Source organism: Desarmillaria tabescens, assembly GCF_030435595.1.
Source record: "Desarmillaria tabescens strain CCBAS 213 chromosome Unknown EV420scaffold_12, whole genome shotgun sequence".
Classification (NCBI taxonomy): Eukaryota; Fungi; Basidiomycota; class Agaricomycetes; order Agaricales; family Physalacriaceae; genus Desarmillaria; species Desarmillaria tabescens.
Genome location: NW_026848311.1, coordinates 1,095,544 through 1,119,808, shown reverse-complemented (window position 1 = coordinate 1,119,808; position 24,265 = coordinate 1,095,544). Strand labels below are relative to the sequence as shown.

Sequence of the window (24,265 nt, the reverse complement as noted above, 5' to 3'; positions counted from 1 at the left end):
AGGAGGCCGGTGATCTTTACGGGATCCATGCGGATCCTTCCCTCGCTGATGAGCACGCCCAAGTACTCTGTTTCTTCCACTTCAAATTCGCATTTCTCCGCTTTGAGGAATAGTTTGTTTTCGTGGAGAATCCGGAGTACCTCATGCACTATGCGCCTGTGATCCTCCTTGGTTTTAGATGCGATAAGTATGTCGTCGAGGTAGACCGACACTTCCCTGGCGGTGATAAGGTCCTTGAAAATGTCGTTCATCATCCACTGAAAAGTGGCTGGTGAATTCGTGAGCCCAAAGAACATCACCAGCGGTTCATAGAGGCTGCAATTAGTTCGAAAGGCGGCCTTCCACTCATCCCCTTGCTTTATCCTAACATTGTTGTACCCCCACCGCACGTCCAACTTGGTGAAGTACTTGGCCCTCTTCAGCCGGTCCATAAGCTCTCCGATGAGTGGTAACAGGTACCGATTCTTAATGGTCATCTCATTGAGCTTGCAATAGTCCTGGACCGGACGAAGTTTACCGTCCTTTTTCTTGATGAAGAAAAATGGGGACGCCATCGGAGATTTGGAGGCTTGAATGCGCCCGGTGGATAAGTTTTCGTCCAAAAACCTATCCAGCTCCTCTTGTTCCACGGGGTTAAGAGGGTAGACCTTACAGTCCAGGTTGGCATTGGCGTTGGGGATCAACTCGATGGCATGGTCCCATGGTTTCCACGGAGGTAACTCATCAAAGTTCTCCTTGGCGAAGACATCCTCGAAATCCCTATATTCGGTTGGTACTATCTCCTCAAAGGATTTCGTTTCTTTACGAGCATTGGCCTGGGTGGCTAGTTCATTGGCCTTAGTGCCCATTGCTCGTACATGGAATGCTTCTTCAAAATCAATCACTAAGATAGTGTCCCCCTCTTCATATTCGTCCCATCTGGCCAAAGTGTTACGGTTTATTCATTTCTTTTTCCATTTTCTTCATATTACTCAGCCTGATTACTCTCATGCAATCACAACGGACGCATTCTCACAGTACTATTATTAGTTCACCAAACGTGTATTTAAGTAGAGCCTCAGCTGGCCTAAACCCCAGCTTCGGCTAAGGTTTAATCTACCCAACTCGAACTCCGTTCTTCGTGCCTACTTGCCCGCAATCCGCTTTGACATCACCTTTGACTTACTAGAGTATCTACCACCAAAGTGCGAGTGGTGATCCTAGTTCGATCTAAGTCGATTATTAGTTGGTTGTCAACATTTAGCCGAAGCTCGCTCAACGTTGCCCAGCACTATGCTGCCCAACATTTATACCTTCATTATCATACTCCTGGTAGCCGACTGGATCCTTCTACTCGTACTACCTGACCCAATCCTCACCGTCGTCCTCATAGTCCTTGTGACTACTCTGTTCGTTTTAGCCACCATCCCGGCACCACTACTAGCGATCTCACTAGTAGCGGCCTACGTTGGCCTTTTATGAATCTAAACAAAAATATGAATCTATCACACCTATCCCTCCAACTTGCCTCTTTGCTGGCAGTAATCCTGCTTGCTTTGACAAGTACCTTTGAAGTAGACGATTCCTCGTTGATGACCGGTTCCACATACGAGACCGACCTCAACTTAATAATCGCTGTACTTGCCGCCCTCACTATCCTCGCGTTGACCATCTTATGGTCCAATGTAACCGTCGGACTCAACAGAGAATAGATCTGATCACGGATGCCCTGGTCCGACGCCATTCCCGCCATCTTCGCGACTTTTACACTCTTTTTCTTGTCCATTATTTTGTACCGACTACACCACTGTTTTCAACGACAGAGGAGAGTCCGCGCACAACTCCCGTTTCACTACGTTCCCAGCACTCCCGCGTACCCCCCACCAGTAATACACATTCCCGCCGCATCTCAGCAGACAATACAAGATGTCGAATCCAACGTCTCCAGGGGACCTGGAGAATCCCTCTATGGATCGTCACGACCCAGCTCGCGATACTCAGGGTCGAGCACCGACTCCTACAGAAGCGCTACCGCCGGGTCTGCCGACTCAGTCAACATCACCGATACCCGGGGCGTACTCCTCGACAGAGGAGACTCGCCCCTACCAGGCCTCTTCGATCAGTCTCCAGTCCAAGGCGAGTCAAGCGCCGACTGAGACCGAAGACAAGGCACCAGGCCTCTGGACAAGGGCGAGGAAAGCCCTGACACCGAGTTCGAAGGGGACGAGCTCACAGACCTCGAAAGAGTCTGACTCGAAGACCTCCTCAGTGACCTCTACCCGAACAAGGAGGAAGATGCGACCTATACCGGAGATAGCTGGAGTGGAAGGTCAGGAACATGCTGGACAGACGCAGAGTGGAGAAGCGAGAGCAGAAGATATAGAGTCACCCAGGAGGACGACTATGACAGCGATTCCGGAGAGCTTGCCCTTGGGGCCTCTGCCGCGACTACCACCAGTGCAGATGGAGCAGGACCCGTTCTTCCTGCTTGGCTGACAAACAGGGGGCCCCCAGTTGGCTGGCATCCTAGCACCAGCTGGGTCTACGCCGAGCCAGGGGAAGAGGCTCCTATGGCTTGAGAGCCGACCACAAGGGGCCTCGCTATCACCGTCCGCCCAGCGACCCCAGCACCCGCTCCCGCCATCTCCAGGCCTGAACCGACGGATCAGCAGCTCTGGTCAGAGTTCCTGGATTACCACCCCGAGGAACTTGACACAGTTGCCGGAGCCGGGGACCTCACCGCCGTCACCCCTTTTACCCCGTCAGTCACGGGATGAGCATTCGCCGACCCCGTCCCTAGCAATCAGCATCCGTGGACACTTCTCTACCACACACTCGTTGAGTCGCTCGACGTCCCTTGAAATGCCCGGGAGTCCCCAGAAATCAAGGCCCGAATGGACTGAGCACGAGCGGCTGACACACGCACTCGATGTGCCGAAATCGCCGCCCTCCTCGGACCCAACGGTTTTTATGACCTCCCTGTCGAACCCGACGCCACCCGCACCGAAATCGAGAATAGGCAGTGAGCTGCCGCCCTTCGATACTCTGGGCTCGTCGAGCGAGCAGGAACAGACCTTGAAGCCCGACGAAGAGCCTGGGAGGCCTACGAGTCGGAGATCAGCGACCCCGACTCCGACATCGGGCGGTGGAAGAGAAACAAGGAGATCGACAGACTTGCCAGAGAGAGGAAGAAGGCCGAGGATGCCAAGTCAGCCGCCAAACAGCTCCCTCAAAGGCAAGGTAATGAGGGCGGTCCAAATGGTCCTCGTCAATCTGGCGGCCCTGATTCCCACAATCTTTAATATATTACCGTGGCATGGACTGTATGAGATCATGATGGAAGACATGGAGAAGGACTCCCAGTGGCTCCTCACGGAGGCAGGAGAAGATTACCGACATGCGAAATACATGGGGGACGTATACCTCATGAAGAATATCCTGGAGGTGGAAACCTGGCGCCGAGCTGCCCTGGTGTGGAACCAGGTACACCCCGACGCTGAATGACCAGGGTGCGAACCCTATTGTCGGCCTCAACCAATGCCTAACCCACTCGAGACCGAAGAGTTTTGGGTGGGCGCAGGCCCCGACGATCCAGACGATATGTGGGACGATCCCAGTGCCGGGATGTCCAAGAAGGGAAAAGAATCCACAGTGCCGACTCAACCACCGTCGGCACCACCACCACCCAAGTACCCGGAAGGCTACCCGCCACCTGGCAATAACCACCATCTGCACTCGCTGTCACGACCCCCGAACGCGCCAATTCTGCCAGTTCCGCCACCGCCTCCGGACCCCATTCCTCCTTGGCAGCTGGCCCCGGGTGCAGCGAATAATCCCTGGAACGATGTGAAGCCCAAATTGATCATGCAGCCAGAGTACTTCTTCAGAGTATCTTCGGACATCGCGTGCTTCCTCCATCACTGTGAGGTGTACTTCCAGGTTTTCCCCATGTACTACACCATGAACGACGAAGGGCAGAACCCCTATCGGATCACCTTCGCAATGGGTTATTTGTGCAGAGAAGCTCAACAGTGGTGGAATGATCAATACTACCGCTATCAGATGCTGCAGGGGCACTGGAGATTTCCGACGTGAGACAAGTTTTCCCGTGACCTCACCATCCAATTCCGTGAAGTAGCCGAGTTAGCGATATGGAAGCAGGAGTGGAAGAAGATCCGACAATCAGACTTCAAATCCACGGTGGAGTTCTTCGCCAAGTTCAAACGTCTAGCCCATAAATGTGAGGAATTCAATGACAAGAAGCAGATGTTTGAAGCGATAGAAGCGGTGATTAGGCCAACAGTCCACAAAACAGTTATGCATGGGGACAACGAGCACCCCACAACCTACGCGCAGTGGAAGGCGAGGGTCTTGAGGATCGACGCAAACTATCGTTATGACATCGCCCAAGGCCTGACCGGTAAGACCTCCCCGAACCAAGGCGGTTTGGGTCAAGGCAGCCAAAATCAGTCAAAGAGGCAGGGCTCCAGTGGGGACAAGAAGGATGCCATGGGAACCATGTATGGTGGCATGGGGCAACCAATGGAAATCGACAAGTTACGATCCGACAAGCGGTGCTTCAAATGTGGGAACACCAGATGGAGCCGTGACCATAAATGCCCAATGGATAAGTCCAAGTGGCTTCCCGTCAAACTCCCCCCTCACAAAAAGCCCAACGTCCAGCAACTGCGACAATTACTCGCCGAGGCCGAGAAGGAAGAGTTAGGAAAGGACACAAAGGTTGAAGAGGTCAAGGAGTCATCAAAAGATGAGCCGGCGTCAAAATAAGCGATTCGACGATGCCGGCGAAGGACTTAGTTTCATCTGGTGCGCAACTCTGTAATAGTAGTCGGACTTATACTACGTATGTAGGTACTCCGTTTGATCAATATACCAATCTATTCGCCGCGTTACCAGTGGAAGAAGTTAAGGATGAAGAATCGCAAAATGCCTATGGCGTAGGAGGGGATTTCCGCCGTCCTATGCGGTCAGCAGTGGACAATGAACCCCTAGGGGCCGGTCCACCTCAGACACCCCCACCTGACCGAACAGGGAAAGTTCTGGAGAACCCAGCGAGCACCTCAGGTCAGGACAAGATGGACGCCAGACGTGGTGGTCATTGCCCCGGCAGGGAGAATCGGCCGATGACTCCGACGGGTGGGCCTTCAGCCCCAGTTGTTCCTCCCGTCAGTGGCGGAAAAGCAGCTGAGGCCGGGATCCAAGGGGACCACCTACATTTAGTAGTGGCCTCATCCACAAACGATGTCGACCCCCTTGGGGAGCCAATATGTGTGCGTTTGCCTAGGGTCTCCGAGAGTACCGCCGGCATTAGGAATGAGGTTAAGTATGGGATCATGGTGGAGGTTACAACACCGCGCACAAGCGCCCTTGGCCAGGGCCGAACACAGGGCAGTGAGCCCTCCTCCACCCACTTGATGGAAGGTGACCAAATGCCGCTGAGGGGCCTTCACGACCGGCCCGGTGACCAACTGCCACCTCGAGGCAAGACACTCCCCATTTCGCTTGAAGAAGTAGAAGATGAAGAAGCACACTTACAGTCCGATATCCCGACTCTAACCCCCAGGAAGGAGTCACCTGCAGTGTCTGACCCCGAACCCGTAGCCGAGGTTTGAAAAGCCGTTCCGAACACGTACTATGAACCCTTCGGGACGCATTGGATGCGCAGGGCGCTGCGACTCGCTACCAACGAGTCGGCCGCCCTTGCCACTCTCAATCAATGGGTGCATCCCCGCCGCACAGGAGAAGTAACGACGGAATTGTGGGAGGCACTCAGGGAGCAACCCGAGACCGCTGCAGAGGCTAGAAGTAAATGGGAATGGATGGAGGACCTCATGAAACCACCCATGTATATACGAGGAAGGAAGGGGCGTAACGTATCAATTACCGTGCAGTTGGAGACGCTAGACACTCGCGAGACCCACTCCCTGAAAGCGCTGGTAGACAGCGGAGCTACCGGCAGCTCCATAGACCGTGCCTGGGCCCAGAATCACGCTCTCAACCTTAAAAAGGCGGCTCGACCTGTTCCGGTTTATAATGCCGATGGCACTCAAAACAAGGGAGGCGACATCACGGAATATGCCGAAGTACGGCTGCGCATTGGGGACCACGTGGAGCGGATAGAACTAGCCGTGGTCGACCTAGGCACCACCCCCCTGTTTCTTGGACATGATTGGCTGCAGAGACATAACCCGCTAATCGACTGGGACACCGGGGCAGTTACCCTAGCCCGCTGCGCTTGCCGAAAAATCCCTTTCTCTCTCCCCGACACGGACCCTACGTCCAAGTGGGAAGAATATGAAGAGGGGGATACGATCTTAGTTATCGACTTTGAAGAGGCGTTCCATGTATGAGCAATGGGCACTAAGGCGAACGAATTGGCCGCTCAAGCCAATGCTCGCAAAGTGGTGAAATCCTTCGAGGAGATAGTTCCAGGAGAGTACAGGGACTTCGAGGACGTCTTTGCAAAAGAAAATTTCGATGAGCTGCCACCGCGGAAACCTTGGGACCACACCATCAAATTAATCCCAAATGCCAACGCCAATTTAGACTGCAAGGTCTATCCTCTCAATCCCATGGAACAAGAAGAGTTAGACAAGTTTTTGGACGAAAACTTGTCTACCGGGCGCATTCAAGCATCTAAATCTCCAATGGCGTCCCCTTTCTTCTTTGTCAAGAAGAAGGATGGGAAACTTCGACCGGTCCAAGATTATCGCAAGCTCAATGAAATGACCATCAAGAACCGATACCCGCTACCACTCATCAGAGAACTCATGGACCGGCTGAAGAGAGCCAAGTACTTCACCAAGTTGGATGTACGGTGGGGGTACAACAATGTTAGAATAAAGCAGGGGGACGAATGGAAGGCTGCCTTTCGAACCAATCGTGGTCTCTACGAGCCCCTAGTAATGTTCTTCGGGCTCACGAATTCACCAGCAACCTTCCAGTGGATGATGAATGACATCTTCAAAGACCTTATAACTGCTGGAGAAGTATCGGTGTATCTCGACGACATCCTTATTGCATCCAAAACCAAGAAGGACCATAGGCGCATAGTACGCGAAGTACTCCGGATTCTCCGCGATAATAAGCTCTTCTTAAAAGCCGAGAAGTGCGAGTTTGAAGTAGAAGAGACGGAGTACCTGGGCGTGCTTATCAGTGAGGGAAGGATCCGCATGGACCCCATAAAAATCGCAGGCCTCCTGGACTGGCCCATTCTGACGAAGAAACAAGAACTCCAATCATTTCTAGGGTTTTGCAACTTCTACCGCCGATTCATTCGCGACTACAGCAAGCACGTCAGACCCCTTACCGTTCTTACGGGCAAGGTAGAGTGGAAATGGGGGGAGGCCCAACAGACGGCGTTCGAAAAGCTCAAAGAACTATTTCACGAGGATGTAGTCCTATCCATCCCGCAGGACGAAGGGAAATTCCATGTAGAAGCGGACTCCAGCGAAGGAGCAATAGGGGTGGTGTTATCCCAATGGCAGGAAGAAAAGTGGCGACCGGTGGCCTTCCTTTCCAAGGCGCTATCAGTTACCGAACGCAATTATGAGATCTACGACAAGGAGCTCCTCGCCATCATGATTGCGTTGGAGGAATGGCGTCAGTATCTTATGGGCGCATGGGAGGACTTCGAGATTTGGACAGATCATTCCAATCTCCAATACTTCAGAAAACCCCAGAAACTCAATCGACGACAAGCTCGGTGGGTAACTGAACTGGCCGAATACCAGTTCACTTTACACCACAAACCTGGGGCCCAAAATCGTAAAGCCGATTTGTTGTCCAGGCAAGCGGACCATGATCAAGGAAAGGACGATAACCAGGACATGACAGTCTTAAAGCCTGCTCACTTCCGAGCCCTGGTCATGCCCACCATGGAGGACCTGCATGAGAAGATCAAGCTCGCCACTCACGACCCGCGCAAATGGGACCAAGGCATCTCCAACTCCCTCAATCATGAAAAGGGGGTCTCACGTGACCAAGAATTACTATGGTACGATGGACGTATCTACGTTCCCAAGGATAGGCAGTTGCGGGGAGAGATCATAGCCCTGCGACATGACCATGTAACTGCAGGACACCCTGGAATAGAAAAGACGAAGGAACTCATCCTCCAAGACTATTGGTGGCCTCGGATACGGCGTGAGGTGGAGGCATACATGAAGGGATGCGAGGTTTGCCAACGGACCAAAGCAGATCATCGCCCCAAAAGGGCACCTCTTCACCCAAATGAAATCCCGAATCGCCCGTGGATCCATATATCAGTCGACATGATCACCAAGCTCCCCGATTCAAAAGGGAATAATTCAATTCTTGTCATCGTCGACCGATTTTCCAAGACCATAATTCCCATTGCATGCACCGAAGAACTATCGTCCCTTGGTTTTGCCAAGATTCTACGGGACCACGTCTACGTGCCGTACGGAATAATGCCAGAAAAAATCATCTCAGACCGGGGGGCAATTTTCGTATCAAAATTCATGAAGGAATTTTATGCTCTCATTCAAGTCGCAGGGAATCCCTCAATGGCGTATCACCCTCAGACGGATGGACAGACGGAGCGGGTTAACCAAGAGATCGAGAAGTACCTCAAGATGTTCATCAGCTACCGTCAGGATGACTGGAGCGAGTGGTTACCACTCGCCGCATTCACTCACAACAATCGAAAGCACTCAGCCACGGGCTTTTCCCCCTATAAAGTGGTCTTTGGACAGGACGGTCAAGTTATCAAAACTACTCAACGACCAGATGCAGTGCTGGCCGCCTCCAAGCTAGTTCAGGGAATTCAGGAAGTACAGGAGAAGGCAAGAGAATCGCTCGAACGAGCAGCCAAATCAATGAAGAAGGCCTACGACAAACATAAAGGAGAGGCGTTCGAATATCAGATCAGCGACAAGGTGTGGTTAGATTCCACCAATCTGAACCTTCCTCGCCCGACGAAGAAACTAGGAGATAGAAGAGTAGGACCTTTCACCGTTGTGGCAAAGAAGGGAGTATCAGCTTACGAACTGAAACTCCCCATAAAGTGGCACATCCATAATCGTTTCAACGAGTCGCTACTGACTCCATACCATGCCCCCGAGTTCCCAAACCAACCACGCCCGGAGAGGCCACCCCCAGAACTGATCAACGACGAAGAAGAATACGAGATTGAAGAGATTGTAGGCGAAAGAGACCGAGTCACTGGTCGAGGGCGGACCCGCCGAACCATTACCGAATACTTGGTAAAGTGGAAGGGATACCCTATAGAAGAGAACTCGTGGGTGAAATGTTCCGACATGGCCAATGCCGAAGAACTCGTAAACGACTACGAAGCCCGTATCCAAAAGATTTGGTGGATGGTCAATGACAAAGGAAAGACAGTTGGTAGAGACGACAAAATACCTCGAAATCTGCCGATCCAATATCATGACCTGGACAGTCCGTGTGTCTCCGACGTCATTACCATTCCCTCTTCGCAATGCACAGCACCAGTACACTCCGAAGAACTCAATGCCATCGACGACACATCCTCATTCGACGAGCAATTACAAAGCTACCCCGATACTGATGACTCAGATGTGGATCATCTACAACGAGTTACCGAAGATTGGGATAAAAATGAAGATGATGACAACGATGATGAGAGCAATGAGCCATCGTTCTATTCAGAATCAAAACATTCCTCTTCAGACGACAACGCGGAGGAGTCTGAGGACTCATTCGGGACGAACGAGTCTTAGGGAGGGGGTAATGTTACAGTTTATTCATTTTTTTTTTCCATTTTCTTCATATTACTCAGCCTGATTACTCTCATGCAATCACAACGGACGCATTCTCACAGTACTATTATTAGTTCACCAAACGTGTATTTAAGTAGAGCCTCAGCTGGCCTAAACCCCAGCTTCGGCTAAGGTTTAATCTACCCAACTTGAACTCCATTCTTCGTGCCTACTTGCCCGCAATCTGCTTTGACATCACCTTTGACTTACTAGAGTATCTACCACCGAAGTGCAAGTGGTGATCCTAGTTCGATCTAAGTCGATTATTAGTTGGTTGTCAACACGAAGGATCTGTATCAGGGAGAGAAAAGGGAATTTTACGACAAGTGCAGCGGGCCAAGGTGACTGCCCCGGTGTCCCAATCAATTAGCGGGTTATGTCTCTGCAGCCAATCATGTCCGAGGAATAGGGGGGTGGTGCCTAGGTCAACCACGGCTAGTTCAATTCGTTCCACGTGATCTCCGATGCGTAGCCGTACCTCGGCATATTCAGTGATGTCACCACCCTTATTCTGGGTGCCGTCGGCATTATAAACCAGAACGGGTCGGGCCACCCTTTTGAGGTTGAGAGCATGACTCTGGGCCCAGGCGTGGTCTATAGAGCTACCGGTGGCCCCGCTGTCTACCAGCACTTTTAGGGAGTGCGTCTCATGGGTATCTAGGGTTTCCAACTGCACGGTAATTGATACATTACGCCCTTTCCTTCCTCGTATGTACATCGGTGGTTTGGTGAGGTCCTCCATCCATTCCCACTTACTCCTAGCCTCTGCGGCAGTCTCGGGTTGTTCTTTGAGTGCCTCCCACAATTCAACCATCACTTCTCCCGTACGACGGGGGTGTACCCATCGGTTGAGAGCAGCGAAGGTGGCCAATTCGTTGGTAGCGAGTCGCAATGCCCTTCGGGTCCAGTGCCTCCCAAAGGGTTCGTAATAGGTGTCTGGGATGGGTCTTCGGGTCTCCAGTTGCGGTTCAGGATCGGGGGTCGCAGAAGACTTCCCCTTAGGTGTACTGATCGGAATGTCGGACCGTAGGTGGGCTTCTTCATCTTCTACTTCCTCCAGCGAGACACGGGATTTCTTGCCTCGAGGTGGCAGTTGGTCACCGGGTTGGTCGTCAAGACCCCTCGGCAGCATTTGGTCACCTTCCGACGAGTTGGTGGAGGAGGGCTCGCTGCCCTGTGTTCAGCCCTGGCCAAGGGCGTTTGCATGCGGCGTTGTAACCTCCACTGTTATCCGATACTTATCCTCATTCCTAACGCCGGCAGTACTCTCGGAAACTCTAGGTAGACGCACACATATTGGCTCGTCAGGGGGGTTGACATTGTTTGCGGATGAGGCCACTACTAAATGTAGGTGGTCCCCTTGAGTCCCAGCCTCAGCTGCTTTTCCACCACTGGCGGTAGGGATGACCTGTCCTACATCTGGGCAGGAGGGCCCTGCCGTCGGAGTCGTCGGCCGATTCTCCCTGCCGGGGCAACGACCACCACGTCTGGTGTCCATCTTGTCTCGACCTGAGGCGCTGACTGGGTTCTCCAGTTCTTTCCCCGTTTGGTCGAGCGGGGGTGTCTGAGGTGGACCGGCCCCTAGGGGTTCATTGTCCTTCGCTGACTGCATAGGGTGGCGGAAATCCCCTCCTACGCCGTGGTCATTTGGCGATTCTTCTTCCTTAGTTTTTTCAACTGGTAACGCGGCGAAAAAGTTGGTATATTGTTCATACGGGGTATCTACATACATAGTATAAGTCCGACTATTGTTACATGGGGGCGCACCAGAAGAAACTAAGTCCTTAGCCGATGTCATTGAATCGCTTATTTCGACACCGGCTCGTCTTTTGATGACTTCTCCTCCTTTACTTCCTCGACTTTTGTGTCCTTCCCTAATTCTTCCTTCTCGGCCTCAGCAAGTAATTGGCGCAGGCGTTGGACATTGGGCTTTTTGCGAGGTGGGAGTTTGATGGGAAGCCATTTGGACTTATCCGTCGGGCATTTGTGGTCCCGGCTCCACCCCGTATTCCCACACTTGAAGCAGCGCTTGTCGGATCGTAACTTGTCGATTTCCATTGGCTGCCCTGCACCGCCATACGTAGTGCCAGTGGCGTCCTTCTTATCGCTGCTGGAACCCTGGCCTGCGCCCTTCAATTGATTGCCTCGACCCGAACCGCCTTGGTTCGGGGAGGTCTTACCGCCTAGCCCTTGGGCGACATCATACCTGTAGTTTGCATCGATCCTCAGGACTCGGGCCTTCCACTGTGCGTAGGTTGTGGGGCGCTCATTGTCCCCATGCATAACCGTCTTTCGCACCGTTGGCCTTATCGCCGCTTCGACGGTCTCGAACATCTGCTTCTTGTCTCCGAACTCTTCGCACTTGTGAGCTAACCGCTCAAACTTCGCGAAGAATTCTACGGCGGACTTGAAGTCTGACTGCTGCACCTTCTTCCATTCTGCCTTCCATATCGTAAGTTCCGTGACTTCTCAGAACTGTACTGTCAGATCATGTGAAAATTCTTTCCAGGTGGGGAACCTCCAATGTCCCCGTGGATCCCGATATCGGTAGTATTGGTCCACCCACCACTGCTGCGCCTCCCCGCGTAGGTACCCTTGGGCGAAGGTGATTCGATAGGGGTTCTGCCCCTCGTCGTTCATGGTGTAATACATTGGGAACACCTGAAAGTACACTTCGCAGTGATGTAGGAAGCACGTAATGTCTGAGGACACGCCGAAGAAGTACTCTGGCTGTGTGATCAGTTTGGGTTTTACGTCGTTCCAAGGGTTATTCACCACTCCCGGGGCCAACTCCCAAGGGGGAATAGGGTCCGGAGGCGGAGGCGGGACTGGCGGGACTGGCGCGTTCGGCAGTCGCGATAGCGAGCATAAATGGGGGTTGTCGCCTGGCGGGGGATAACCTTCTGGGTATTTTAGCAGTGGCGGTGCTGGCGGCGGCTGACTCGGCACTGTGGATTCCTTGCCCTTCTTGGACATCCCGGCACCGGGATCATCCCACGTATCCTCTGGGTCCTCAGGTCCAGCGCCCGCCCAAAACTCCTCTGTCTCAAGCGGGTTTGGCATCGGCTGAGGTCTTCGATAGGGTTCACACCCCGGTCGCGTGTTATCGGGGTGGACCTGGTTCCATACTAGGGCAGCTCGGTGCCACGTTTCGACTTCCAGGATATTTTTCATGAGGTAGACGTCCCCCATGTACTTTGCATGTCGGTAATCCTCCCCTGCCTCCGTGAGAAGCCACTGGGAGTCTCGTTCCATGTCCTCCATCATTATTTCGTATAGTCCATGCCATGGTAGGATATTAAAGATTGTTGGAAGCGGCGCCATGGGATCGACTAGGACCGTCCGGACTGCCCTCATCACCTCTCCCTTGAGGGAACTGTTTGGCGGCCGACTCGGCATCCTTGGCCTCCTTCCTCTCTCTGGCGAGTCTGTTGATCTCCTTGTTTCTCTTCCACTGCCCGATGTCGGAGTCAGGGTCGCTGATCTCCGACTCGTAGGCCTCCCAGGCCCTTCGTCTGGCTTCGAGGTCTGTTCCTGCTCGTTCGACGAGCCCAGAGTATCGAAGGGCAGCAGCTCACTGCCTATTCTCGATCTCAGCGTGGGTGGCATCAGGTTCAACAGGGAGGTCATAGAAGCCATTGGGTCCGAGGAGGGCGGCGATTTTGGCACGTCGAGTGCATGTGTCAGCCGCTCATGCTCGGTCCATTCGGGCCTCTGCTTCTGGGGACTCCTGGGCATTTCGAGGGACGTTGAGCGACTCGACGAGCGTGTGGTAGAGAAGCATCCATGGACGCTGGTTGCTAGGGACAGGGTCGGTGAATGCTCGACCCGCGACGGACGGTGTAAAAGCGGGGACGGGGGCAAGGTCTCCGGCCCCGGCAATTGTTCCAAGCTCTTCGGGGCTGTACTCTGGGTATTCCTCCCAGAGCTGCTGATCCGTCGGTTCAGGCCTGGCGAGGACGGTGGCGGTCGCTGGGGCCTCTGGGCGCTCGGGGACAGAGACGCCCCTCGTGGACGAGACTCGGGCCACAGGAGCCTCTTCCCCTGGGTCGGCATAGACCCAGCTGGTGCTGGGGTGCCAGCCGACTGGGGGGCCCCGGTCTGTTGGCCAAGCAGGAAGAAGGGGTCCTGCTCCATCTGAACTGGCGGTAGTTGCGGTGGAGGCCCCAAGGGCAAGCTCTCCGGAATCTTCATCGAAGTCCTCTCTTCCCCTTCTTTCGTATCTCCTTCGTTCGCTTCCCCAGTCGGCGTCTGTCCACCTTGTGGAGGAGCGCCCGCTCCAATTGTCTCCGGTATAGGTTGCATCCTCCTCCATGTTCGGGTAGAGGTCGTCGAGGATGTTTTCGAGTCGGATCCTTTCGAGATCTGTGAGCTCGTCCCCTTCGAACTCGGTGTCAGGGCTTTCTTCGCCCGTGACCAGATGCCTGATGTCTTGTCCTCGGCTTCTGGCGCAGCCTGACTCGTCCTGGACTGAAGACTGGTCGAAGAGACCTGGTAGGGGCGAGTCTCCTCTGTCGAGGAATACGCCCCTGGTATCTGTGATATCGACGGAGTCGGCTGACTTGGCAGTAGCGCTTCTGTAGGAGTCAGTGCTTGACTCTGAGTATCGCGAGCTGGACCGCGACAATCCATAGAGGGATTCTCCATGTCCCCCGGAGACGTTGGATTCGACATCTCGTATCGTCTGCTGAGATGCCTCGGGAATGTGAATTACGGGAGGAGGGTAGGCGGGAGTGCTGGGAACGTAATGAAATGGGAGCTGGGCATGGACTCTCCTCTGTCGTTGAAAACAGCGGAGTAGTCGGTACAAAATAATGGAGAAGAAAAAGAGTATAAAAGTCGCGAAGACAGCGGGAATGGCGTCGGACCAGGGCATCCGTTCGTGAGTCTATCCTCCATAAAGTCCAATGGTTGCAATTTACCATACGACTGTTACAACGAGTAACAGCTCAACAGGTAACGTGCAAGCGTTTGGAAGATGAGGATGGTCAGGACAATGAGAATGGCGATAATTAGGCTGAGGTCGGTTTCGTAGTTGGAACCGGTCATCAGTAAGATTTCGCTTGTGTCGGAAGTACTTGTCAATGCCAACAGAAGAATCGTTAGCAATGAAGCAAGTCGGAAAAGAATGGTGAATGGGTTCAGATTCGGAGGAGGCCAGTATATGCGGCCATGAGTAGGGCTGCTAGCAGTGGTGCCGGGATGGTGGCTAGAACGAAGAGTGTAGTCACAAGGACTATAAGGACGATGGTAAGGATCGGGTCGGGTAGTACGAGTGGAAGAATCCAATCGGCTACCAGGAGTATGATGATAAAGATATAAATGTTGGGCAGCATGGTGCTGGGCAACGTTGAGCAAGCTTCGGCTAAATGTTGACAACCAACTAATAATCGACTTAGATCGGACTAGGATCACCACTCGCACTTCGGTGGTAGATACTCTAGTAAGTCAAAGGCGATGTCAAAGCGGATTGTGAGCAAGTAGTCCCGAAGAACAGAGTTCGAGTTGGGTAGATTAAACCTTAGCCGAAGCTGGGGTTTAGACCAGCTGAGGCTCTACTTAAATACACGTTTGGTAAGCTAATAATAGTACTGTGAGAATGCGTCCGTTGCGATCGCACATGAGTAATTAGGCTGAGTAAAACAAAGAAAAGGAAAAAGAAATGAATAAACCGTAACAGCTTAGGCTTTCAAAATATGAAGCCTGAGCCCGAGCCTTCAACAAGCCCACCCCTACGGCTCAGCTTTTCAGGGCCTCAGGGCTCGGTTCAGCCTGGCTCAGCTTAGGGCTTCAGGCCAGGCCTTTCAAATCACTATTGAAGTTAGATGTCAAGATTGTTTCACTTACATGTATTCATAACCCCAGGTAACAAAATCAATACTCAACGGGAAGGAGGCAGGGAGAGGTATTTATTCTCGTTTTGTGCCCAAGAAGGAAATAAATTGGAAACCATCTTACCGTGACGTATGATCGTGCTGCAGTACATACATACTCTGGAATTGATTCAGTCTGGATCGAATATATTAACAAAATTTAGGGATCTGCATTGCATCCATGTACAGTCAGGGACACATATACAAGTTACCCATAGCCGATGGTCCAATTCCAAACCTGCCTTCACTAACACTGTCCTCCTCCCAGGTGCATCACTCACAATAATTTTGTAATTACTTTTTGACGAGAACGGAATCTCGATGCATCCTGCCCTAGAAACCCATTGGCTGAACAGATCATTAGGTGTCCTTCAAGTTGTCTCCATGTATGCACGATTAATGTCACGACATGCCATACTTTTTACATCCTTCCACGACTATAAGTAAAGCACAGAGCAGATTTCTTTGGTCATTACCATCAGTCTTTTCAGTGCGATATACGTGGAAACGGTTGTATTCGACCACACTTTACTGTGCTGAAAAGCTTCACAAAAGCGCACAAAGGCGCATATTTGTGCATATCTATACATTAGCGGCCTAATACCCTCTGCTTAGGCATTCCATATCATCGATGCTGGGACGGATCGTCAAAGACACAGGTTCCCTCGAAGAGCTCGGGATACATCTGATGAAAGAGTACGATATGGCTGATCCTGCACAAGTTCTGCTGAAGGCTGAATGGAAAGCCCCATGTAATCGTGGCACCGATCCTATATCAATGTTGAGAGCAGGGCTCAACGGAACTTCCCGTATCCACCTTGAATCTGAGCAAACAGTTCTTCAGTATTCTTTGCCTTTGGAAGCAATGGCATGGGAGGAAGTTGTGGGTCAACACTTACTTTCGCTGGCTGCAATTACTGATGGGGAATAATGTAGCCACAGCCGCTCCTTGACTCCAGTTGATTTTGGGCTTTTCTCGTTGGGATAGACGGGTATTCATCCAACCTATTGCACGGTTGTGTGGGAGATGCCCTAGCAATGAAGCAGTACCTTGTCAAAGACCTCCTCGTGCCTAGAGAGCAAATTCAAAGTCTTCTTGGTCTAGCGGACCAGGGTCACGGCACAGCAGCCGACCCTTCTTCCATCCCTTCTCGCAAAAATATTCTATCTGCCCTTCGCAGTCTCATCACCAACCCTAACATCAAGCACAGTGATCCCATCATCATCTTTTTCACTGGACATGGTTCTCACTATCCATTGTCAGACGATGACGATGATCCTGACTTTTTTGATGAGGACTCCGATGATGAGCACTGCCGCAAATTCATTGAGGTGCTTTGTCCCATGGACCGGAACACCCTCGACAGTAGCGGTGCATTCGTCCCCGATATCACCGACCGGGAGATCAATACTTTGCTCTCCCAGATATCCCATACCAAAGGACATTGAATCACGTTTATCCTGGATTGCTGTCATGCAGGCAGTGTCACTCGATCACTGAGCTTAGCAGAGCGGATGGTTTCCCCGCTGGAGCGTGCCTCGATCGAAGATATGCTCCTCGCTGCTGAAGAGACCCTGAGGAACCTCCCTGGTTATCGATTGATCGCCGCAGAGGATTGGATCCCGGACATGGATTCCCATGTTATGCTAGCAGCATGTAGGGGAGACGAGGTTGCGAAAGCGAGGCAGGTAAAGAAGGAGAAAGGCATGGAGGTATGGAGCGGTGTATTCACGAACTCGCTCTTAAAGGTCCTGAAGTCTGGTGTGTTGGAAGAAGAAGCGACATATGTTGACCTCATTAACGCTCTGCCATGACCCTCTCTCCGGCACCACTTCCAGACGCCTAATGTCGCAGGGGGACGCAAGGATACGCGACTTTGGTATCAGGATTGACTTGAAGCTATTGTCTGTAAATTTTTGGAAGTGACTGGTTCGCTTTGATTATAATAACCTAGGGAGCAGGAATTAGCAAGGTAACTTAGAGACCATGAAAACAGGAATTAACTTACAGGAAAACAAGTTGCTGATACATCTGATTAGAGAGCAGGCGAGGACAGTCAAAGACTTACTGAATGACATCGTGATGAGCAAAGCTGATCACCCCAGGCCTGATCGCATAAAGCTTGATGCCAACTTATGTCAAACATTGCTGTATTTTCACAAAGAGATGGCATCTGGATTGCTGGTCATTCTAATCTGGTGCAGTCGTACATGCTGAAAATCCATTCTAGTATCGCTTCAAGGATGTCGATTAGGATATCCGATTGGAGTTTGTCTCGGAGGATTCCAACCGGCAGCAGAACACGAAAAACTGGAAAACTGGATTTATTGGCCACCTCTGCTGATACAGCTCAGGTAAATAAGCGCAAACTAATCTACCTCGGTAGCTCATTGTAAGTAAAGGTACACATATTAAGGGAAACCGTCAGGATGATAAGATAGGAGATAAAAAAGATGGTAAATCAATGGCTACGGCGTTATTATTCTTTTTCGATGGAGCCGAGCCGGACATACCCTTCGCTTATATTCCACCCAAATTCTGCCAGCCAGACGAATGCATGATGTGTGCCATGTGTGAGCGATGCATACCAACAGACAACTTGTCTTCACTCCCAGCAAACCAGTAAGTGCGGGCAAGGGTGGCATTAGGCCAAGGTAGAAGCAAGATAGAGATTGGGACCAAATGGGGCCATCTTCAAAGAGACATCGGACCACCTGAAGAAAGGACCTGCAAATGAGCAAGGGTACTTCTGCAGAGTCCAGGATATGGGATGTCTTGGTAATCAGTGTTTGTGTGGCATGTTGGCGGAAGGAGCGATACACAGGGCACGAGATGAAGACGTGGTGGACGGTTTCCAGTGCATCGCATCCACTGATGCACATGGGGGATATGTTTCTGAAGCGTCGGAATCGTGCGTATGTCATGTCCAGCTGATCTGATCTCATGTAGAGCTGTACCAAGGCTGAGTATGCTGAGGAGGCCCGCAAATAGGGATGTTTGGGAGGTGTGTGTTGGTCATGGAACGGCAGTAGCATCGTCATGGCAGGGCAGAAGTCTGGGCTAGAATAAGCAGCGGAAGTGAGTACAGATGGCAGATATGATGATATACTTGTTTCAATGTAGCTGTTGTTTGGTGAGTAAAGCATAAAAGAATCCATAAAGAAAGTAGGTAAGGGTGTGGGAGGTGGCTGAATTTGTAAATGCTGAGAACCTGAGGCGAGCTGATCTGCAAGCACATTAACTGTTGAAGGGATCAAGGAGGAGTTGGTGTGAGCTGGAGTGTAGATAATATTGGGAGGATGATGTGGTGGTGGAGAATGCTGCAAGAGATGAAGGAGCCATCGGTAGAGCGAACAACCAGGAAGAGATGACCATTGATGAGGCAGAGGAGGGAGGTGGAGAGCAGAAGATACAATACGAGAAGAGTTGAGGTGGTCAGTATAGAGAGTTGGAGAAGAGGGTAGGTGAGGAGGGGGTGATGGTAAATTGTATTGATGTATTGTTGATGCTATGAGTCTGTACGTCTCGCCATGATAAACCCATGCTGAAGTACGGAAGCAGTCGAGATTCATGGCCAGGGCAGAGGAATGAGAAATTGACAAGAAGGTTACTGAATGTTGATGTCGGAAAGAGGGTGCAGCCGGAAGCATAGATGCATCAGATGCAAAAATCCCAGGAGGAATGGAGGTGGGAAAGGGCGTGTGAGGGGAAACAGCGTAGTAGGCATTGATGAGATCTTGTGCTTGTTGCATACGCAACCTTGGAGGTAAACCCAGGAACCAAAGGGGCTCCAAGTCCAGACTCGCAGCTGCACCATGGAGGAGATTCTCATCCATGCCAGCGATCTGTATGCGAGTTTGGCAACCAACTGCTCTCCATCGTCTCCCTACAACATTATCTGTCATGTCCGAGTCCATAGCCATATACCCATTGACCAGATCCATCAGCATTAAATCAGAAAGCCACTGTGAAGTTTGTAACCACTGTTCTTGAGCGTGAGTGGTAGCATTTTGAAAGTGGACATTGGGATGAGGTTGTAGTTGCACAACATGTTTTGTGGGATCTAGGGTGAAGGATGCGATGTCAAAGAGGTGAGTGAGTCCGGCATTAGCCAAGTTGGTTATAAACTGTGGTGGTAGACTGAGACGAGTGTGTAACGTGCGATTCAGGTGACACAGAGACACATCGCCATAGAAAAGGAAAGAGAGATCCGTGTTACGGATGGAGAAACTGTTTTGGCGCATAGTGTCATGTGTGATCGAAAAACTGGAAAACTGGATTGATTGGCCATCTCTGCTAATAATACAGCTCAGGTAAATAGATATATGAAGGACCGGCTGTTCCGGACCGTCTATCAGATCAACGGTCTCGACAGTAGGCGAAAATTATTTAATCATGGAGTGGGGTTGGTCTTGGTATATAAAGCACTGTACTATGGGACCATGTGCGCAAGAAAAGGTTACCATGTCCATTCTTTGTGGTCAAGATCCTCATGACATTCGAACATGTTGTACAGTGCGGGGAGGTCTTACCCTAGCACTCATGCACCTCTGGAACCCAATATTGTTGGTCTCACGACAGTTCGAACGAGATTGTTACAACGTCCAAGAGCTCGAGGTCAATATGGACAGTTCTTTCCGAGGCTTACTAGACACAGAATCGACAACCCAACGTGGTGAGGATGCCTATCCTACGTCAGCATTGACAGATCTCTCCAGTACCCACCTCAAATCTGAGAAAAGAGTACCTCATCATCCATCATCTCAGGAAACAACTGCACAGATGGTGGGTGTACTAGGTTTACAATTACTTTCGTTTGCTTTGATTACTGATAAGGAGCAATGTAGCCTCTGGTACACTTTGACCCCAGCCGGATTTGGGCTTTTCTGGTTGGGATCGACGGGTATTCGTCTAACCCATTGCACGGTTGTGTGGAAGATGCCTCAAGAGTGGAACGATACCTTGTCCACCACCTCCATATTCCTACAGGGCAAATCCAGAAGCTTCTTGGCCACCATGATGCACCACCGACCGACATTTCCTCCATCCCTTCCTGTGAAAACATTTTGTCCACGCTTCTTGGTCTCAGCACGAATTCTGACATCGAACATGGCGACCCCATCATAATATTTTTCGCTGGACATGGCTCTCGCTATCTGTGGTCAGATAATCATGAGGACAAGGAGAAGTTTGTCGAGGCATTTTGTCCCATGGACCGCAACACCCTCAACAGAAATGGCAAGCCCATTTCTGATATCACCAACCAGGAAATCAACACCATCCTCTCTGAAATTTCCCATACAAAAGGACATCGAATCAGCGTCATTCTGGACTGCTGTCATGCGGGCAGCATCACCTGAGCATTGGGTCCAGAGATGCGGACCGCTGCTCCAGTGGAGGGTGTCTCGCTTGAGGGCATGCTCCTTGCTGCTGAAGAAGCCCTCAAAGCCCTCCCTGGTTATCGATCCATTGCTCCAGAAGACTGGGTCCCAGACACGGGGTCTCATGTAACTGTAGCGGCATGTGGGGAGGACAAGGTTGCAAGAGCGAAATGGGTAGAAGAAGGGGGCACAAAGGTGTGGGGTGGTATTTTCACGGGTTTGCTCATCGAGGTTCTGAAGTCTGATGCATTGGGAGAAGGAGCGATGTATGACAACCTCATTGAGGTTCTGCTGCGTTACCGTGACCAGTTCCAATACCAGACGCCAACTGTCATAGGGGAGTGGAAGAATACACGTCTCTGGTCTCAGGATTAACGCGAAATCATTTTCTGTATATTTTCAGCAATTTTTTGGAAGTAGGTTTCGGACATACCAATTAATTGTTGTAGAATCACTTTGTCATATCAACTAGAGTATTGTTTTAATCAGGGAAGAATTGTTCCATAGTATTAATCATTATACATCTTTACTTCTGGAGTAGGGCCTATTGGCCATGGAGAAACTTTATATCGAGTGTTGACAACGATGGATCGATAGAAGGTTGTATGCGTTGCGCGTGCAGTTCAGATGCATATCATACACTTGCTATATTGAGCAGATGGGAGTAGTGTAACGGTCAGCTTACAATATACGAATCAATGGCTGAACAACATACTTTTACAAAAGCTAGCAGCTTGCACAGACCATGTTCTTTGTCAACCCATGCTACCTCCTGGAATTCAGTCACCGTATTCAGCTTCCTATTCAACGGCGATTCCACAGATGTCCCTTGACTCCCTTCGGTACAACCTGAGCATGCACAACTTGATAGCATGGCATAGCTACAAATTGACCAAAGATGGGTCAAAGTAAGTATTGTAAGGGAAGAAGAGAAGACTCTCTTGGATCAGGACAAAGGGTTGTAATTGCAGCCAGTTCGTGAGTCAAGAAATGTGGGTAGCCATTCGCAAGCGGGACAGAAATGAAGAAAATAAAGATGTGGGTAATCCAGTAGCGGCAGTTGCCGGGTCCCCGATTCTTTCCCTTGGTCGAAGAAACGGCATGTACATATATATATCCACCTGTTCAAGCTGCTCAATAAAGTAGTAGTGCAAAAAGCTCGCTCGGCAGCTGTGCCACCAGCTCACATTTTGCACAGTCTAAATCTAATCATCTGAGTGCACTCCGTTCAATGACCTATACTAAGATTGCAAAGAACAATAAATTTTCTGGCATTAAAATCGAACTCATTGATGAATTGTCATTTCACACTAGAGGCCCCGAGGAAGGTGAATGTAACTCAGTCTGTCATCCAGTATGCGAGAGATCACAAGTTGGTGGCCATCTGAACAGCATCTTATAATTACACACTCTACATGCCTGGCACTGTCTCGAGAAAGAAAATATTATCTCTAGTACTGCACACCTCATGCCATCATAAGGTTGATTAGTCCACAATGAACACATCACAACATTCATCAAACTGTTACATGACCATAAAAATCTGATGGTGAACAGGTATGCACTTCCCAAAAACCAGACACAACAATCAACACACATTACTTGCTGTAGCAAAATGTTCTGATTTGTAGGTTCATATCAACACTGAATTCTCTCACTATATCAAATCTACATGATGTAACAGGAAACCCCATTGAAGATAAGTGGATGTATAATACTACAACGTGTTACCAGAGTGATAGCACTGAGGCAGATTTTTGCAAGATTTTTATTAACCCGCTGATGGGACTGTAGAACAGACAGTAGTTGAGGGCATCTGCAGTCACAGAGCAGAAAAAGGACAGTGAAGGCAGGAATCACTTGCGACATGCAAGCAAAAAAGGTGATAGTAGGTGAGAGGAAATGAAGAGGAAATTGATGTCGACAAGCCCGCAAACCAATAGGAAGTGTTCGGAAAGAAAGACTTCTCAGCCACAGCGGCAACCGCTCGGCAAATAAGCCGTTGCGTGCCGGATGATCGCCTATCACCAAAAATTACTAAGCCGACCCCGAGTATAGCCCCTGTCCAGACAGTTTGGCACTGCTCAAGACAGTTACGCCCCGATAATAACCCTCTATCGTTTCCTCATTCTTCGGAAAGAATCGGGAATGTGACTGTGACTCGTAATTTCTCCCTCTACGTCATCACCCAACATTGCCAGTCAGCCAATCGCAGTTCCCAACCACCCTCGACGCCCTCTGATCAAGGATCTCTTCTCATGTCCTCTCCCTTCAACTTAATGTGCCCTTTACGCACGACAACCCTTCGCTCAAATCCGCCTCTATAGTGTCTCGTATATGGTTCGAACACACGAACAGAAGGCACCTGAAAGACTAAGATTAATCTATGCAGGACGATCAGGACGTTGCTGCACCTTTGGATCAATTCCTTGTATTGTTACCGCCCGTCAAACCCATGTCTATGATTCCGCACGAATTTGCGAACAAAGATGAAATAGGACTACGGCTGGTGAGTCTATCGGACTGCTTGCTTAATATGTGAGAGCTGACGCACTGATTAGCCTGAGAAATAACGGTGTACACTGCAGCGACTACGTATACAAGCAATCCCAGTTGAATCGCCCGCCGCCATCATCTGCCTGCTATTTCGATTTCTGCACAACCAATGAGTCGGCACTTCCTCGATTGACTCTGTCGATGAAGATACATTTAAAGACCCTTCCCTCGGGAACTCGAGGTCCTATGCTGACAACCAAATGGCGTCGTGGTTTCTTATGTCAAACGACGACATTTCTTTTCGAGGCCATATCATCACACGTGCAACCAATATCTGCGCACTCCAACCTCCTTTCCATGAGCACAATCACCGCACATTTTTTTTCCCATTGGGATCGTGGTTCCGCCTTAGCTCCTCTCCCCACCACCATCCTGAACCTCACCCGCCCGAACCCCTATCGCGGTTTGTCGAGAGGCGGTCGACGCTAGTAACCTCATGCATCATATCTCCGAGTCCAGCACTTTACATTGCACCATCGCCTGAAGCACCAACCAAATTACTAAAAACTCACCTGAAGACTCAACTCGAGAAAGATTTGTCTGCCATTGAGTAGAATGCAGCGTCACCAAAACCTTTTCATGGATTCCAGAGATGCTCGTGGAGGAGACAGGTATTAAGTATGTATACCTCTATCTCTTGTCCTCACTTTTCCCGCGGAATCTTTCTCACAGTATCGACTGCTCAACTCT

The 24,265-nt window shown here is 50.7% G+C and overlaps 4 protein-coding genes across 4 annotated transcripts; 3 read left to right on the top strand and 1 right to left on the bottom strand.

Annotated features, from left to right (window-relative positions):
• Nucleotides 1–16,687: 16,687 nt before the first annotated feature.
• On the top strand, nt 16,688–17,582 carry EV420DRAFT_231279 (uncharacterized protein; the record flags this gene model as incomplete). The annotated part of the gene is made up of 1 exon (XM_060481313.1): nt 16,688–17,582. A coding segment is annotated over one exon (399 nt), but the record flags the coding sequence as incomplete, so codon positions are not given.
• On the top strand, nt 17,153–17,452 carry EV420DRAFT_1641280 (uncharacterized protein; the record flags this gene model as incomplete). The annotated part of the gene is made up of 1 exon (XM_060477215.1): nt 17,153–17,452. The coding sequence occupies one exon, from the start codon at nt 17,153–17,155 to the stop codon at nt 17,450–17,452; it is 300 nt and encodes a 99-aa protein (XP_060332788.1).
• A 700-nt stretch (nt 17,583–18,282) lies between the features above and the next one.
• EV420DRAFT_1762933 (uncharacterized protein) lies at nt 18,283–19,882 on the bottom strand (the record flags this gene model as incomplete). The annotated part of the gene is made up of 2 exons (XM_060480721.1): nt 18,283–18,330; nt 18,386–19,882. 2 exons carry the CDS (start codon nt 19,880–19,882, stop codon nt 18,283–18,285), a joined length of 1,545 nt encoding a protein of 514 aa, XP_060332786.1.
• Nucleotides 19,883–20,512: 630 nt separating this feature from the next.
• On the top strand, nt 20,513–20,998 carry EV420DRAFT_1267639 (peptidase C14, caspase domain-containing protein; the record flags this gene model as incomplete). Its single annotated transcript, XM_060467398.1, has 1 exon — nt 20,513–20,998. A coding segment is annotated over one exon (486 nt), but the record flags the coding sequence as incomplete, so codon positions are not given.
• Nucleotides 20,999–24,265: the final 3,267 nt, after the last annotated feature.